Genomic DNA, 16690 nt, shown 5'->3' on the forward strand with positions numbered 1-16690 from the left:
AAACTTAAAAAAAAAAAAAAAAAAAATCCAAAAAAAAAAGTAAGTCCCCACAAAAATCTTTACCCCGGTAGAATTTGGGGCAAAAAAACAAACCCCATAATTGGGTTTAGCTGCATTTGTACTACAGAAAATTTGGGCCCCGATTTTTCCCCACACAAAAAAGAAAAAATTTCAATATAACTATTTATTAACAAAAAAAGGGGGAAATAATTCTAAAAAGGGGAAAACCCCTGACACTTCTTTTCATGAATGGGTATAAATTTTGCCAAATTAAAATCAAAATCCCTCCAGCCCTGAAGAAGAAAAAGCCCTTTCCGGCCCAAAATCTTCTTGTATCTGACCTTTGCCCCCTAAGTGTTTACCTTGACCTTTTGACCTAGGGATTTGTGCCAAGTTTAAATCCCAAAATCCCTCTATGCAAGAAAAGAAATTCCCCCGGGCAAAGGGTTTTTATTCTTTTAAACCTTTGCCCTAATGTGACCTTGACCTTAAGGGCCTTAGGGACCTGGTTTCCCTTTGCATGACACTCCGCCTCGTGGGGGTGAACTTTTTGCCCAAATTAAAATCAAATTCCCTTTCCCTGCAAGAAGAAATTGCTCTGGACAAAGTTTTCTTTCTTGTTCCTTTGACCTCTAAGTGTTACCTTTTTTTAAATTTTAAAACCTAGGGGCCCGGGTTTTTTGCGCCTTTACAAATCCCGTCCATGATGAAGAACAAACGTGCCAATTTTCTCAAAATCCCTCCATGCATGAAGAAGATATGCTTTTGGCCCAAAATCATTTTTTGAAATTTTACCTTTGAACCCCTAAGGGGTGACCTTGAAACCTTTTGACCTAGGGGCCTGGTTTTTGCGCATGACAAATCCAGTAAAATTTCCAAGGAACAGAAAAAATTTAGTCACTTCAAAAAATTCTAAAAGGTTTTTTGGGAAAAAGTGAACTTGACCTTTGACTTAAGGGCTTTAAAATCAAACGGGGCATCTGCTGGTCCCGATCAACCTCCCCCCGTTAATTTTTTTTTGAACCCAAGGCCAAGTGACCCAAGTTATCGTCCAGAAACAGTTTTTAAATGTTTTCCCGATCAAGTGACCTTGCCATTTTACCTTCTGACCTCAAAATCAAAGGGGTCATCTGCTGGTCAACCAACCCCCTATCAACTTCCATTGGGTCCCAGACCGAAGTTTCCCTTTAGGTTTTTCAACCCGAAACCGTTGTTTTAGGGCCAATGTAAAACTTACCTTTTACCTCAAAGGGGGGCATCTGCTAATCATGATCAAAACCCCCCTATCAAGTTTCGTGATTCTAAGAAAGCTTTTCCCCAAATTTTTCATCCAGAAATCATTTAACTCTTCCAGGGCACTGTGACCTTGACCTTTTACCTACTGTTTCAAAATCAATAGGGGTCCCTCTGGGTGGTCAAAACCATCCTCCCCCAAAAAAATTTTTATGGGCCCAGGGCCCAAAAACATTTTTCGAGTTTTTCATCCAAAAACCTTTTTAAAAGTTTTCCCGGTTCCCCCGTTACCTTACCCCTTTGCCCCATTTTAAACCCTTTTAAAACCCAAAGGGCAAAGCTGGGCATTTACCCAAACTCCCTATCAAGTTTTATGATCTTAGGGGCCCCAAACATTCCCCGAGTTATCATCCGGAAACTGTTAAAAAGTTCCAGGTCACTTTTACCTTTTGGGGCCTTTGACCTACTGAACTCAAAACAATAGGGGGAACCCGCTTGCAAGACCAACCCCCCCTATCAAGTTTCATGAACTTTTGGCCCCAACTTCCGGTTATTTATCCGGAAACTGTTTTTTAAAGTTCCAGGTTTACTTTTACCTTGACCTTTTACCCCACTGATCTCAAATCAATAAAATTTTCATCTGCTGGTCAAAGACCAACCCCCAAACAACGTTCATGGGGGTCCTAGGCCCAAGCGTTTTTGATTTTTATATCCAAACCTTTAACGTTCTGGTCCCCTGGACCTTTTACCTTTTTACCTCTGAAAATCCAAAAGGGGGCATCTCCCGGGGGGCAAACCCAAACCCCCCAAATTAAAATTTTTAAAGATCCCGCCCAAAACATTCTTTAGTTTTTCATCTGGGAAAAAAATTGGGCTACATAACCAACCCGACCCCGAACAAAGTCACAACAAGAATGAAGTATTGCCATGCAATACAAAAATCCCCACTGGGAAAGGGACCTAAAATTTCTCTAGCCCGTATAACATAATGAACGAAATCTGTCAATGAAAGTATAAACAATATTGAACTACATAACAATAGTTACAAAAAACACACCCCTTTGGGCTAAAATTGGGATAAAAAAAAAAACCCCCCAGTTTTTTTCATATTGAATTGTTTTGCTGATTTTAAAAATGTTTTTTTATGTAAATTATTTTTTGTAACAACAAAGGGAAATTAATCTTTAAAAAAAAAAAAAAAATCTATATAATATAAGTCCACAAGAATCTCTTTACCAGGTAGTGATAGGTCAAAATACACCTAAAAATTGGATGTAACATGCATGCTGTACCACAGAAAAGTGGTCTCGATTTTTCTCTACCGCCAGTAATAAAAAAGTTACAATAAAATCTATTTATAGTAACAACAAAGGGATGTAATTCTAAAAACAAGGGTGCCTCATGGTGGTGAACATTTGGTCCAAGTTACATCAAAATCCCTCAATGCATGAAAAAGAAATGTTCCGTACAAAGTCATTCTTGAATTTGACCTTTGACCTCTAAATATGACCTTGACCTTAGACCTAGGGACCTGGTTCTTGCGAATGACATGTTGTCTCATCCAGGGGAATATTTGTGCCAACTGATATCTAAATCCTGCTTTGCATGACAAAGTTACAGACCGGACAGGAAAAAAATCCTCTTGACCTTTGATCTCAAAGTGTGACCTTGACCTTTAAGCTAGGGTACTGCGTGTTGCGCATGACACGTCGTCTCATCATGGGAAACATTTGTGCCAAGTGATATTAAAATCCCTTCAAGGATAGCAGAGTTATGGACGGGACAGGAAAAAAACTCTGTTGACCTTTGACCCCCAATTGTGACCTTGACCTTTGAGCTAGGGGTCCGGGATTTGCGCACGACACGTCGTCTCATCATGGGGAACACTTGTGCTAAGTGGTATTAAAATCCCTTATTGAATGTCAGAGTTATGGACCGGACACGAAACAGACCCTGTTCATGCTATGTTAACATTTGACAGCTAAGTGTGACCTTGACCTTTGAGCTAGGGGTCTGAAAGTTGTGCATGACACATCGTCTTATTATGAGGTACATTTGTGCCAAGTAATATTAAAATCCCTTCATAGATGGGAGAGTTATGGACCGGACAGGAAAAAAGCCTTGTTGACCTTTGACCTTCAATTGTGACCTTGACCTTTAAGCTAGGGGTCCAGATTTTGCGCACGACACGTCGTCTCCTGATGGGGAACATTTGTGCCAAGTAATATTAAAATCTCTTCATGGATGGGAGAGTTATGGACCGGACAGGAAACAAGAGATCACAGAGTGATCTTGGCGCCCACCAATGTGCCATTTTTGAGTGTTCCAAATTTCAAGACTTACTGACTAGCTCAAGGTCAAATTTCATTTCCGTACACAACACTGTGCATGTGGTCCAAATTTGAAAGCTGTAGCTTGAGAAATGTGAAAGTAGGTCACTAGGTCAATCTTAAGGTCAAAGTTCATTTCTGTACACAAAACTATGCAAGTGGTCCAAATTTGAAGGCTGTAGCTTGAGAAATGTGAAAGTAGGTCACTAGGTCATGTGACCCCAGGGCGGGGCCATATTTGACCCTAGGGGGATAATTTTAACAAACTTGGTAGCGAACCACCAGGCGATGCTACATTACAATATCAAACCCCTAGGCTTTGTGGTTTGGACAAGAAGATTTTCAAAGTTTTTCCCTATATAAGTCTATGTAAACCATGTGACCCCCGGGGCGGGGCCATATTTGACCCTAGGGGGATAATTTGAACAATCTTAGTAGAAGACCACTAGATGATGTCACATACAAAATATCAAAGCCCTAGGCCCTGTGGTTTTGGACAAGAGGTTTTTCAAAGTTTTTCCCTATATAAGTCTATATAAACCATGTGACCCCCGGGGCAGGGCCATATTAGACCCCAGGGAAATAATTTCAATCATCTTGGTAGAGGACCACTAGATGATCCTTCATACCAAATATCAAAGCCCTAGGCTCTGTGGTTTTGGGCAAGAAGATTTTCAAAGTTTTTCCCTATATAAATCTATGTAAATTATAGAAATAAACAAAGGGCCATAACTTACTAAAAATTTGTTGAACCAGTCTGATTTTCAGGGGGACACAACTAGGGTACCAATACATCATTCTGACAAAGTTTGGTCAAAATCCCCCTGGTAGTTTCTGAGGAGATGCGATAACGAGAAATTGTTAACGGACGGACGGACGCCGGACCACGGACGCAGAGTGATTTGAATAGCCCACCATCTGATGATGGTGGGCTAAAAAGCCCTGTTGTCCTTTGACCTCCAATTGTGACTTTGACCTTTGAGCTAGGGGTCCGGGATTTGCGCATGACACATCATCTCATCATGGGGAATATTTGTGCCAAGTAATACTAAAATCCCTTCAAAGATTGGAGAGTTGTGGACCGGACAGGAAAAAAGCCCTGTTGACCTTTGACCTCCAATTGTGACCTTGACCTCTGAGCTAGGGGTCCGGGTTTTGCGCACGACATGTCGTCTCATCATGGGGAACATTTGTGCTAAGTAATATTAAAATCCCTTCATGGATGACAGAGTTATGGACTGGACGCGAAATTGCGGACGGATGGACAGACGGACGGACGGACGGAATGACGGAAAAGTGCATTCCTATAGTCCCCGAAACTGGTTTTTAACCAGTAGGGGACTAATAAACCAGTTAAATACAGTTATATCATAAAACTAACTTAATTCAAGTTTAAAAATTTAAATTAGCAGCAGAAAAACATACAAACTGGTTTGCCCAAGACTAAATAACCCATCATAACGATCAGGAGTTGTCAAAAAAAGTTTTAGAAATATCCTTTAAACAATTATAGTGAACAAGGTTTGGCTTTCATTTCTAAGTGTCGTTTGAGGTTCCGTTTTCTCCCGAACTTTTTCCCGCATTTCATACACTGGTACCTCTCACCTTCAACATGAATTTTCATGTGTGTTTTGTAGGAGCTCATGTGCGTGAACTCGTGGTTACACACCTTGCACACTATTTTGTTCCCTGAAATAAACAACACTAATATCAATATTTTGATTTCAACATTAACAAACACAAGATGTTTACAACGTAGTGAAAATAAGTATGTAACACTATGTAAGAAAAGCATTTCTTATCCTTATTTTCTTCTTGCAGGAAAACAAACCATGTTATTTCACATTAGTCTGTCTACCAAACTGCGAAATAAAAGTGACGCAAACATTTACCAATCTACAGTATATCTTGAAGCATACATGTGTGTGTTTATCAAAGTTTCTTTAGAGCCATCACCGGTTGCCCATGTCCACTCCTCCACACCTACTGTAAAATCGTTAATATTTGTTGGGGACTAATTTTTCGTGGATTTCATGGTCAAGTCAATCAACAAAATTTTATCAACAAAATTTAATCCCAATGAACAAGTTAAACAAGAGGGCCATAAAGGCCCTATATCGATCACCTGACCTATTAACCTAAAGATCATCAAGATTAACATTCTCACCATGTTTCATAAGATATGGTCATAAATGTGGCCTCTAAAGTGTTAACTACTTTTTCCTTTAATTTGACCTGGTAACCTAGTTTTTGACCCCACATGACCCAGATTCAAACTTGACTTAAAGATCATCAAGGTTATTATTCTGACCAAGTTTCATGAAGATAGTCATAAATGTGGCCTCTAAAGTGCTAACAAGCTTTTCCTTAGAATCGACCTGGTGACCTCGTTTTTGACCCCAGATGACCCAATATCAAACTCGTCCAAGATTTTAAAGAGAGTAATGACCAAGTTTCATTAAGAATGGACCAAAATTGTGACCTCTAGAGTGATAACAAGCTTTTCCTTTGATTTGACCTAGTGACCTAGTTTTTGACCCCAGATGACCCAATATCGAACTCGTCCAAGACTTTATTGAGGGCAACATTCTGACCAAGTTTCATTAAGATTGGGCCAAAATTGTGACCTCTAGAGTGTTAACAGTCAAACTGTTAATGACGACGACAGACACGGTGATCACAAAAGCTCACCTTGAGCACTATGTGCTCAGGTGAGCTAATTACCATTCATTTTTTGTTCAAAATTTAAAATCCACGAATTCATATCCCCATGAAATTGCCATTTTGACCAAAACCACGAAATTTCATGCCCATGAAATTGAATTACTTTACAGTATATTAGTTTGAGGAAAGCATAAGATACAAATGATTATCAGCTCTAGAAGGTTTCACTTGTCTAACATGCTAGGTGTAAAGCACCTTAAAATACCTCGATTTAATGTCACATCCTAAAGATTGTTGGTATTTTATTTTGAACAGCGGGGAATCAAACTACTGACCCCTGATTTTGCAGTTCGGCATACATAACCACTTAACCACTTTGTCCACTAAACATTAAATTTTTACTGCTGTTGTCATACAAACACAGTTTAGGTCACATGGTGACTTTTCTAGCTTTTGAAGAAGACTACTTTCACATTCTCATTTTGTTTAAAGGGTAAGCAGAGAAGATCAGTACTACACTGACTGTGGTGTCTGATGGCATAGAGGACACAATTTCAAAATTTTGTTCAAATACCCTGAAATCCCGAAAATAAGCCGGTTTCGATAATAAGCCGGTCTCGAAAATAAGCCACCATTTCACTACAGGCAAAAAGGGCTCATAAGTAAGCGTATCAAAATAGCGTTCACCTTTTTGTATCAAGTTCCTTCCCACGTGATTTGACCCACCGGGCTTTTGTTTTCCGCCCTTCTTGTCTGATTTCAAGAAATTCTTGATGTAACTGAGATTCCATGCCTGGAAATAAAACTCTCCGACCCAACCGTACTTTTAGAACCTTTTGGCGAGTTCTTAATGTCCGCCTGAGCTTTCAACCAACGTCTAAAATTAGTTTCTTCTATGATGTTAAAATGTCGAGCTGTGTCTTTTACTTTATTTTTAACATTTCCAACTGACAATTTTTAACGTTTTGTAATGAGCCACATCTTTCAGTTTAAATTCCGCGTATAGCTCCTACGACTTTGTTTGGCGTTTCCATGTTTACAACTTGTAAAACACCACTGTACATGTAATTATACGCTATATAAGAAAGCCTAAAAACTGTTAAACTGATAACACAATGCGGTGTTTGTCACCTATGTGTAAGTTATTCATATCCGTCCACGGTTTTGCAACTGGGTGTATTTGTTTGTTAGGCCAGACAAAACTTTTTCTATGGGTAATTATGTCAGAAGTATAAGTATTTACCGATATCGATGTTTTTACTAAAAATCAAATACCGGTATGAAAAAATAAATGGCACTCGAAAATAGGCCGGTTTTTAAATCGTCACCGGATATATGTACTCGAAAGTTCGCCGGACTAGAAAATAAGCGGGTCTCGAAAATAAGCCACCAAATCCTTACGAAAATTTAAAATAAGCCGCGGCTTATTTTCGGGATTTCAGGGTACTGACTCACATTTACATGTTAAAACTTCAGACATAAAAAATGAATCTTGGGTAAGTTTAAAGACACCCCCAAGTAACCGTTACACAACAGCAGTTTCTATGGTTACATACCTGTGTGCGCTCTAAGATGTTCTCTTAATTGATGAGGTCTAGGGAAACGCTTTTCACAGTATTTGCATTCAAAAGGCTTTATTCCTATAAGTTGAATCAGAATACATTTAAAAGACAAGCAATCAAAATGGTCTATATGAAGTAAGATATCAAATATAGATAACTGTAACTGAATTGAAACAAATAAAGGATACAAACAATACTCAAAAAGAAGTAAATCATTTGAGATGCTTTTAACATATGAAAGTTTTATTTGTTTTGTTCTTTTTTACATAATTTTGGTCTTCATTTCTTTCGAAATCAGACATGCATTCTATAACTAGTCAATTGAAGGATTTATGAAATTTTCATCCAAACTATTGACTAGCACCTTTTATGGAAACAGAATTATTACCATACATACCTAAATGTATCCTCAAGTGTGTGTTCAGTGTTGACTTATTTGGGAATCGTTTGTCACATTTTGTACATGCGAAAGGTCTCTCACCAGTGTGAAGGAACATGTGGCCCACAAGGTGTGACTTTTCTACAAAGCAACAATACTCAGGAATTACAAATTGTACTTTCCAGATACATTTTGTAGGAAAAAACACCCTTATTGAACTTGATGAAAAAATGGTAAGTTGTCTGAAGTTGATGAGGTACACAGTAAATTACTCAAGAGGATAATCTGCAGTATGAATCCTTTCAACAAAATTCAATTTATATTTTGATATTGAAGGAAAAGGTGAATTAATCTATCAAACGTAATTGTAAATATATTTTATTTTACATGCTGCAGAAAATGTTCCTAACACTTTTCTTCATTACGCTCAATGACTGGTTCTTATATTTGTAACAAGTACCCATGGTTCAGTAGAGCAACATGGGGACTGTGGTCAAGTTCAGCTCACACCTGGACACCAACCACAGCCTCCATATTTGAAGTCTGCTGCTCTACCTTTATAGTGTTTTATTCAACATTTTCTGTATACATGTATATTAAATCTTTTTGGGCAACATCTTAATATCAAAATTATACATTTATGTAAAATACCAACCTTTAAATGCAAATCCACACTGAGTACAAAGGAAGGGTCTATTGTCGCCATGTGAACGCAGGTGGCTTTGTAGGTTGCCAAGCTGTAGATGGAAAAAAAAAAAAGAATCAAGGATTATAAAATCTAAGTTTTGAGAACAGTCTCAAACTTAAGTGCATGAGCTTTAATTTGAAACTAGAGATGCTTTTGAGAAAAGTGCTCACAACTGCCTTGTTTGTCTGGATGGCCTAGACGATTGGATCCAATCAGTATTTCAACGGCCATAATTCAACAAGAGGACCATGATGGTCCTGAATCGCTCACCTATCCCCACATGACCCAGTGTTGAACTGAGTATGACGTCGTTATTTCTATTATTTGACAAAGTGACCTAGTTTTTCAGCACATGTGACATAGATATCATCAAGATAAAAAATTCTGACCAATTTTCATGAAGATCCATTGAAAAATATGGCCTCTAGAGAGGTCACAAGGTTTTTCTATTATTTGACCTAATGACCTAGTTTTTGAAGGCACGTGACCCACTTTTAAACTTGACCTAGATATCATCAAGGTGAACATTCTCACCAATTTTCATGAAGATCTCGTGAAAAATATGGCCTCTAGAGAGGTCACAAGGTTTTTCTATTTTTCGACCTACTGACCTAGTTTTTGACGGCACATGACCCAGTTATGAACCTGACCTAGATATCATCAAGCTGAACAGTCTCACCAATTTTCATGAAGATCCATAGAGAAATATGGCCTCTAGAGAGGTCACAAGGTTTTTCTATTTTTAGACCTACTGACCTAGTTTTTGACCCCACGTGACCCAGTTTCAAACCTGACCTAGATATCATCAAGATGAACCCTCTGACCAATATTCATGAAGATCTCATGAAAAATATGGCCTCTAGAGAGGTCACAAGGTTTTTCTATTTTTAGATCTACTGACCTAGTTTTTAACCCCATGTGACCCAGTTTCGAACTTGATCTAGATATCATCAAGGTTAACATTCTGACCAATTTTCATGAAGTTCCATTGAAAAATATGGCCTCTAGAGAGGTCACAAGGTTTTTCTATTTTTAGACCTACTGACCTAGTTTTTGACCGCACGTGACCCAGTTTCGAACTTGACCTAGATATTATCAAGGTGAACATTCTGACCAATTTTCATGAAGATCCATTGAGAAATATGGCCTCTAGAGAGGTCACAAGGTTTTTCTATTTTTAGACCTACTGACCTAGTTTTTGATCCCACATGACCCAGTATCGAACTTGACCTAGATATCATCAAGGTGAACATTCTGACCAATATTCATGAAGATCTCATGAAAAATATGGCCTCTAGAGAGGTCACAAGGTTTTTCTATTTTTAGATCTACTGACCTAGTTTTTATCCCCACGTGACCCAGTTTCGAACCTGACCTAGATATCATCAAGCTGAACATTCTGACCAATTTTCATGAAGATCCATTGAGAAATATGGCCTCTAGAGAGGTCACAAGGTTTTTCTATTTTTAGACCTAATGACCTAGTTTTTGACCCCACGTGACCCAGTTTCAAACTTGACCTAGATATCATCAAGGTGAACATTCTGACCAATATTCATGAAGATCTCATGAACAAGAGGGCCAAGATGGCCCTAGGTCGCTCACCTAAGAAACACTCCATAACAGTGTAAAACATGTTTGACCTAGTGATTTCATGGAAACAAATATTCTGACCAATTTTCATTAAGATTGGACCAAAAAATTGGTCTCTTGCGATAAAACAAGCATTTTCTTAGATATGACCTAGTTTTTGACCCTAGATGACCCATGTTCAAACTCGACCTAGATTTTATCAAGGCAATCATTCTGACCAAAATTCATGAAGATCAACTGAAAAATACAGCCTCTATCACATACAGAAGTTTTTTCTTTGATTTGACCAAGTGACCTAGTTTTTGACCTCAGATGACTCATATTCAAATTCGACCTAGATTTCATTAAGGCAATCAACCTGACCAAATTTCATAAATATCAACTGAAAAAAAACAGTCTCTATCGCATACACAAGATTTTTCTTTAATTTGACCTAGTGACTAGTTTTTGACCTCAGATAACCCATATTCAAAACCGATCTAGTTTTCATCAAGGCAATCACTATGACCAAATTTCATGAAGATCAATTGAAAAATACATCCTCTATTGCATACACAATGTTTTTCTTCGATTTGACCTAGTGACCTAGTTTTTGACCCCAGATGACCCATTTTCGAAATCAGCCTAGATTTTATCAAGGTAATCATTCTGGCTAAATTTCATGAAGATCAGTTGAAAAATACAGCCTCTATTGCATACACAAGGTTTTTCTTTGATTTGACCTAGTGACCTAGTTTTTGACCCCAGATGACCCATTTTCGAACTTGGTCTAATTTCATCAAGGCAATCATTCTGACCAAATTCATGAAGATCAATTGAAAAATACAGCCTCTATCGCATACACAAGGTTTTTACGTGATATGACCTAGTGACCTAGTTTTTGACCCAGATGACCATTTTCGAACTCGGCCTAGATTTCATCAAGGTAATCATTCTGACCAAAATTCATGAAGATCAATTGAAAAAATACCACCTCTATCGCATACACAAGGTTTTTCTTTGATTTGACCTAGTGACCTAGTTTTTGACCTGAGATGACCCATTTTCGAACTCGGCCTAGATTTCATCAAGGCAATCATTCTGACCAAAATTCATGAAGATCAATTGAAAAATACAGCCTCTATCGCATACACAAGGTTTTTCTTTGATTTGACCTAGTGACCTAGTTTTGACCCGAGATGACCCATTTTCGAACTCGGCCTAGATTTCATCCAGGTTTATCATTTGACCAATATTCATGAAGAAGAATTGAAAAATACAGCCTCTATCGCATACACAAGGTTTTTCTTTGATTTGACCTAGTGACCTAGTTTTTGACCGACATGACCCATTTTCGAACTCGGCCTAGATTTCATCAAGGTTATCATTCTGACCAATATTCATGAAGAAGAATTGAAAAAATACAGCCTCTATCGCATACACAAGGTTTTTCTTTGATTTGACCTAGTGACCTAGTTTTTGACCCGAGATGACCATTTTCGAACTCGGCCTAGATTTCATCAAAGTTATCATTCTGACCAATTTTCATGAAGATTAAATGAAAAATACAGCCTCTATCGCATACACAAGGTTTTTCTTTGATTTGACCTAGTGACCTAGTTTTTGACCCGAGATGACCCATTTTCGAACTCGGCCTAGATTTCATCAAGGTTATCATTCTGACCAATATTCATGAAGATTAATTGAAAAATACAGCATCTATCGCATACACAAGCTAAATGTTGACAGACGACGGACGACAGACGACGAAGACAGATGACAGACGACGGACGACGGGACGCCGGACATCGAGCGATCAGAAAAAATCACCTGAGCATTTGCTCAGGTGAGCTAAAAAATATGGCCTCTAGAGAGGTCACAAGGTTTTTTCTATTTTTAGACCTAATGACCTAGTTTTTGACCCACGTGACCCAGTTTCAAACTTGACCTAGATATCATCAAGGTGAACATTTTTGACCAATATTCATGAAGATCTCATAAAAAAATATGGCCTCTAGAGAGGTCACAAGGTTTTTCTATTTTTAGACCTACTGACCTAGTTTTTGACCCCACGTGACCCAGTTTCGAACTTGACCTAGATATCATCAAGGTGAACATTCTGACCAATTTTCATGAAGATCCATTGAAATATATGGCCTCTAGAGAGGTCACAAGGTTTTTCTATTTTTAGACCTACTGACCTAGTTTTTGACGGCACGTGACCCAGTTTCGAACATGACCTAGATATCATCAAGGTGAACATTCTGACCAATTTTCATAAAGATCCCATGAAAAATGTGACCTCTAGAGTGGTCACAAGCAAAAGTTTACGGACGCACGGACGGACGCACGCACGCACGGACGGACGACAGACGACGGACGCCGCGCGATCACAAAAGCTCACCTTGTCACTTTGTGACAGGTGAGCTAAAAATGCCTGGGCGGATTTGGCTAGTTATCGAACCTGGCCGAGGTCTTACGGTCAAACACATTTTGTTCAAGTTTGGTGAAGATCGGATGAGAAATGTTTGACTTAGAGTGCGGACAAGATTTGTGACAGACACACAGACAGACAGACAGACAGGAGTAAATCAATATGTCTCCCACACCACTGTGTGGTGGGAGACATAATTAAACCAAGCACAGCAGCGCATTCCGTGACTGATCTTAGAATTCAGGTTGATTATCTTGTAACCAGGTTTAGTGTTGAATACCAATGTACCTTACACTAAACATAGCAATGATAAACAAAAACAAGCTAAATAAATATGATTTAGATCTTTGTAATAACAACATTCATTAACCTTAGTTTGCTGGCATCAAGTGATTCTACCTTTGCAACCAGTGCAGACCGAGATCAGCCTGCACATCCATGCAGTCTGATCATGGTCTGCACTGTTTGCCATTCAGTCAGCATCTTTTTGGTAAGCACCCCTTTTAACAGTTAATGGCACTGTCCAAAATGAAAACTGGACAAGTTCATTATAGACATTTTGCAGGGTAAGGGTTAAAGGAATGATACAATTTCTAACTTACTTTTAAACAAGAGGCCAATCACAAACCTAGGTGGCTCACCTGAGTTTCACTGTTCTAACCATTAAAAGTTTGGGAGAAAGTTACCTAAGAAACATTTCTATCAAACTGCTTTGAAAATAGCCTGCAGATCTAAGGGAGATGTTCAAAGTTTTCAATAGAGTCTCAGTATGCAGAAAATTTTGCTACTCCCTGGCACCCATGCTTTTAGTGAATCAAGATGGCTTTCACAAGTTTGAAAGTAGGTCATCAGAGGAACATTTCTATGAAATTATTTCAAAATCAAACTAGAGTTTTAGTGATGGCATTTGACCATTCTATTTTTATTTTTCATTTTCACTAAAATACTAATAATCTGAACAATATTAACAGACATAAATTTTCTCTGAAATTACTTCAAAATCAGGCCAGCAAGTTTTTACAAGAATATTTCTACAGTTTAAAATATATCCATACAAGGAAAATGACATGCAATTAAATGCGATAAAATTTCAAGCAGATCTGAGGAAATTTGGTAAAAATTCATCTCATGAAATTTTTTGTGAAATTATTTTGAAACCAGCCCAGCAGTTTCTGTCAAGAAGTTTCTCAAAATTGCCACTATTGCCATATAAGGAATCTCTGCACCTCCATCTGGTCACCAAGTTTTTTAACAAAGCAGAAAGACCTAAAGAAATACGGCAGAAGGTCCAAAAGAGACGTTTCTATTAAATTGTTTTGAAACTAGAGACTGCTTTTATCAAAAGCACATGTCTACACATAGTACATAGTAATATTACTGCTTTATCTAAATGGAAAGGTGAATCAATACATAATATCCATTAATAATACAAAGACATGTGTTTCGAAAAAGACAAAAGGAGAAATGTCAAAATATACAAGTATTTTTCTCTTGGAATACAGAATGGGAAATGAAGAAAGTTACATAAGAAATTGCATGCAACCAAATAGGTGTTTAAAAAATAGACATTATGACATGAATTAGACATAAACAGATATAATGACAGTTTGTAGACATAAAAGGCCAAAATGACCCTATGACAGAAGGAATCTGAACAGGGGACCAATCAAGAATTATTCTGTATAGTTCGGTAAATATCGGCTTTTTTATTCACGAGATTTAAAGAAACTGCTGACAACTGACTGACAATGGATGAAAAGCAGACATCAAATGATCACAAAAGCTCAACATGAGCAACTGGAAATGGAACCCAAAACAATCACAAATATAACAAATCTATTCATTTCTGAGTACCATTTGTTTATGTACAGTGTTATGAAACATTAACAATATTTAGGTCTTATGGTAACTTTCCAGATTTGTAATGATCAAGACCTTAAGTACCCTACTAGGTATTATCTGATAGAAGTATTGCAGTAAAATGTTTAACTCTTAGCCTGCTGCAGGCGAATTTAACAGCCTTTGCAAACAGCTTGGAACCAGATCAGACGCCGATTAAATCGGCGTCTGATCAGGTTCCAAGCTGTTTGCTACTCTGACAATATTTCTTCCAATTTTGGAGCAAATTGAATGAACTTTACAATTTTAGCAGACGACATTTCCAGCAGACAACAATTTATCTAGCATGCTAAGGGTTAAACAACTTCTTACCTGAGAAAAGGCATGACCACACAAATTACACCTGTAGGGTTTAACCCCTGTATGTATCTGAAGAAAACAAAATTTAATGTTCACAGAAAAAAAAACTCATAAGTTAAATGCAGTCTTAAATCATTTCAATAAGAAGTTAAATAAAAAATAGTTGGATGACCTGTTTCATTTTCAGTCCAGAACTCTAATATAATAGGGGTAATCTACTGACTGTACACTGGCAATAATCCTTAAAGTTTTATGATTGTAGGCTCAAGTGTTCTTTCATTATTGTGCAGAAGTAATTTTCAGTATGACCTTGACCTTGGACTAACTGACCCCTAAATCAGTATTGGACCTCCACTACACACAGGTAATTATGCTATGAAGTTTGCAGACTGAATGTAATTTTCCAATTATTGATCAGAAATTGATTTTCAGCTCACTGTCACCTTGACCTTTGACCTAATGACTTTAAAAACAAGCGCGCTCAACTTTTCTCATTGCTTAACTCTGAATTAGAGCTTTGCCAGTAAAAAAAATTCGAAGTTAAAAAGGGAAATAACTCTGTCAAAATTCTTATAAGAGTTATGGGAATTGTGTCTCCCGGTGTAGACTTTGATAGTGAATAACTATTTTGACTTTCAAGTCAAAAGCTTTAATAGTAACAGAGATATTTGACTTCATCAAAAATTTTTACAAAAAATTCTAAGTTAAAAAGGGGCATAATTCTGTCAAAATTCATAACAGAGTTATGGAGATTGTTTCTCCTAGTGTAGACTTTGATGGTAAATAAGTATTTTAAGTTTCAAATCAAAAGCTTTGATAGTAACAGAGAAATTTGATTTTATCAAAAACTTTAACCAAACATTCTAAGTTAAAAAGGGGCATAATTCTGTCAATATTCAAATCAGAGTTATGGGAATTGTGTCTCCTGGTGCAGACTTTGATAGTAAATAACTATTTTGAGTTTCAAGTCATAAGCTTTTATAGTAACAGAGATATTTGACTTTATCAAATATTTTAACAAAAAATTCTAAGTTAAAAAGGGGCATAATTCTGTCAAAATTCAAAATAGAGTTATGGAGATTGTTTCTCCTGGTGTAGACTTTGATGGTAAATAAGTATTTTAAGTTTCGACTCAATAGCTTTGATAGTAACAGAGATATTTGACTTTATCAAAAACTTTAACCAAATATTCAAAGTTAAAAAGGGGCATAATTCTGTCAAAATTCAAATCAGAGTTATGGGGATTGTTTCTCCTGGTGTAGACTTTGATAGTAAATAACTATCTTAAGTTTCAAGTCAACAGCTTTGATAGTAACAGAGATATTTGACTTTATCAAAAACTTTAACCAACGGCGATGCCGACGCCGGGGCGAGTACAATAGCTCTACTTTTTCTTCGAAAAGTCGAGCTAAAAAAAGATCATTTTCTGACCAAGGGCAATCTTCCTATTAAGCTTGAGGACTGTAGACCAAAGCATTCTTCAATTATCAATCATAAACCAAAGGGTTCTTTAATCATTGATCGAAAACCAAGGGGACCGATGGCCGGACCATTTGACAACTATGTACCAACTATTCGAGCAATGGGTCGTGCAGGGGGCATAAAAACAATACAAATATTTCCTTATCA

General features: G+C 37.4%; 1 protein-coding gene across 2 annotated transcripts in view; it reads right to left on the reverse strand.

The window, feature by feature from the left end:
• Positions 1–4948: 4948 nt before the first annotated feature.
• LOC123532428 (zinc finger protein 160-like) overlaps positions 4949–16690 on the reverse strand; it is a 64109-nt gene continuing 52367 nt past the window's right edge. For both annotated transcript variants that reach the window (XM_053518406.1, XM_053518405.1), the window contains exons 12-16: positions 15074–15130; positions 8824–8905; positions 8187–8309; positions 7784–7867; positions 4949–5252 (exon numbers count right to left, since the gene is read on the reverse strand). In XM_053518406.1, the coding sequence (XP_053374381.1) occupies positions 5071–5252; positions 7784–7867; positions 8187–8309; positions 8824–8905; positions 15074–15130 (528 nt within the window). In that variant the 3' untranslated portion in view covers positions 4949–5070. The remainder of the gene's footprint in view (positions 5253–7783; positions 7868–8186; positions 8310–8823; positions 8906–15073; positions 15131–16690) is intronic.

Source organism: Mercenaria mercenaria, chromosome 11 (assembly GCF_021730395.1).
Source record: "Mercenaria mercenaria strain notata chromosome 11, MADL_Memer_1, whole genome shotgun sequence".
Lineage (NCBI taxonomy): Eukaryota > Metazoa > Mollusca > Bivalvia > Venerida > Veneridae > Mercenaria > Mercenaria mercenaria.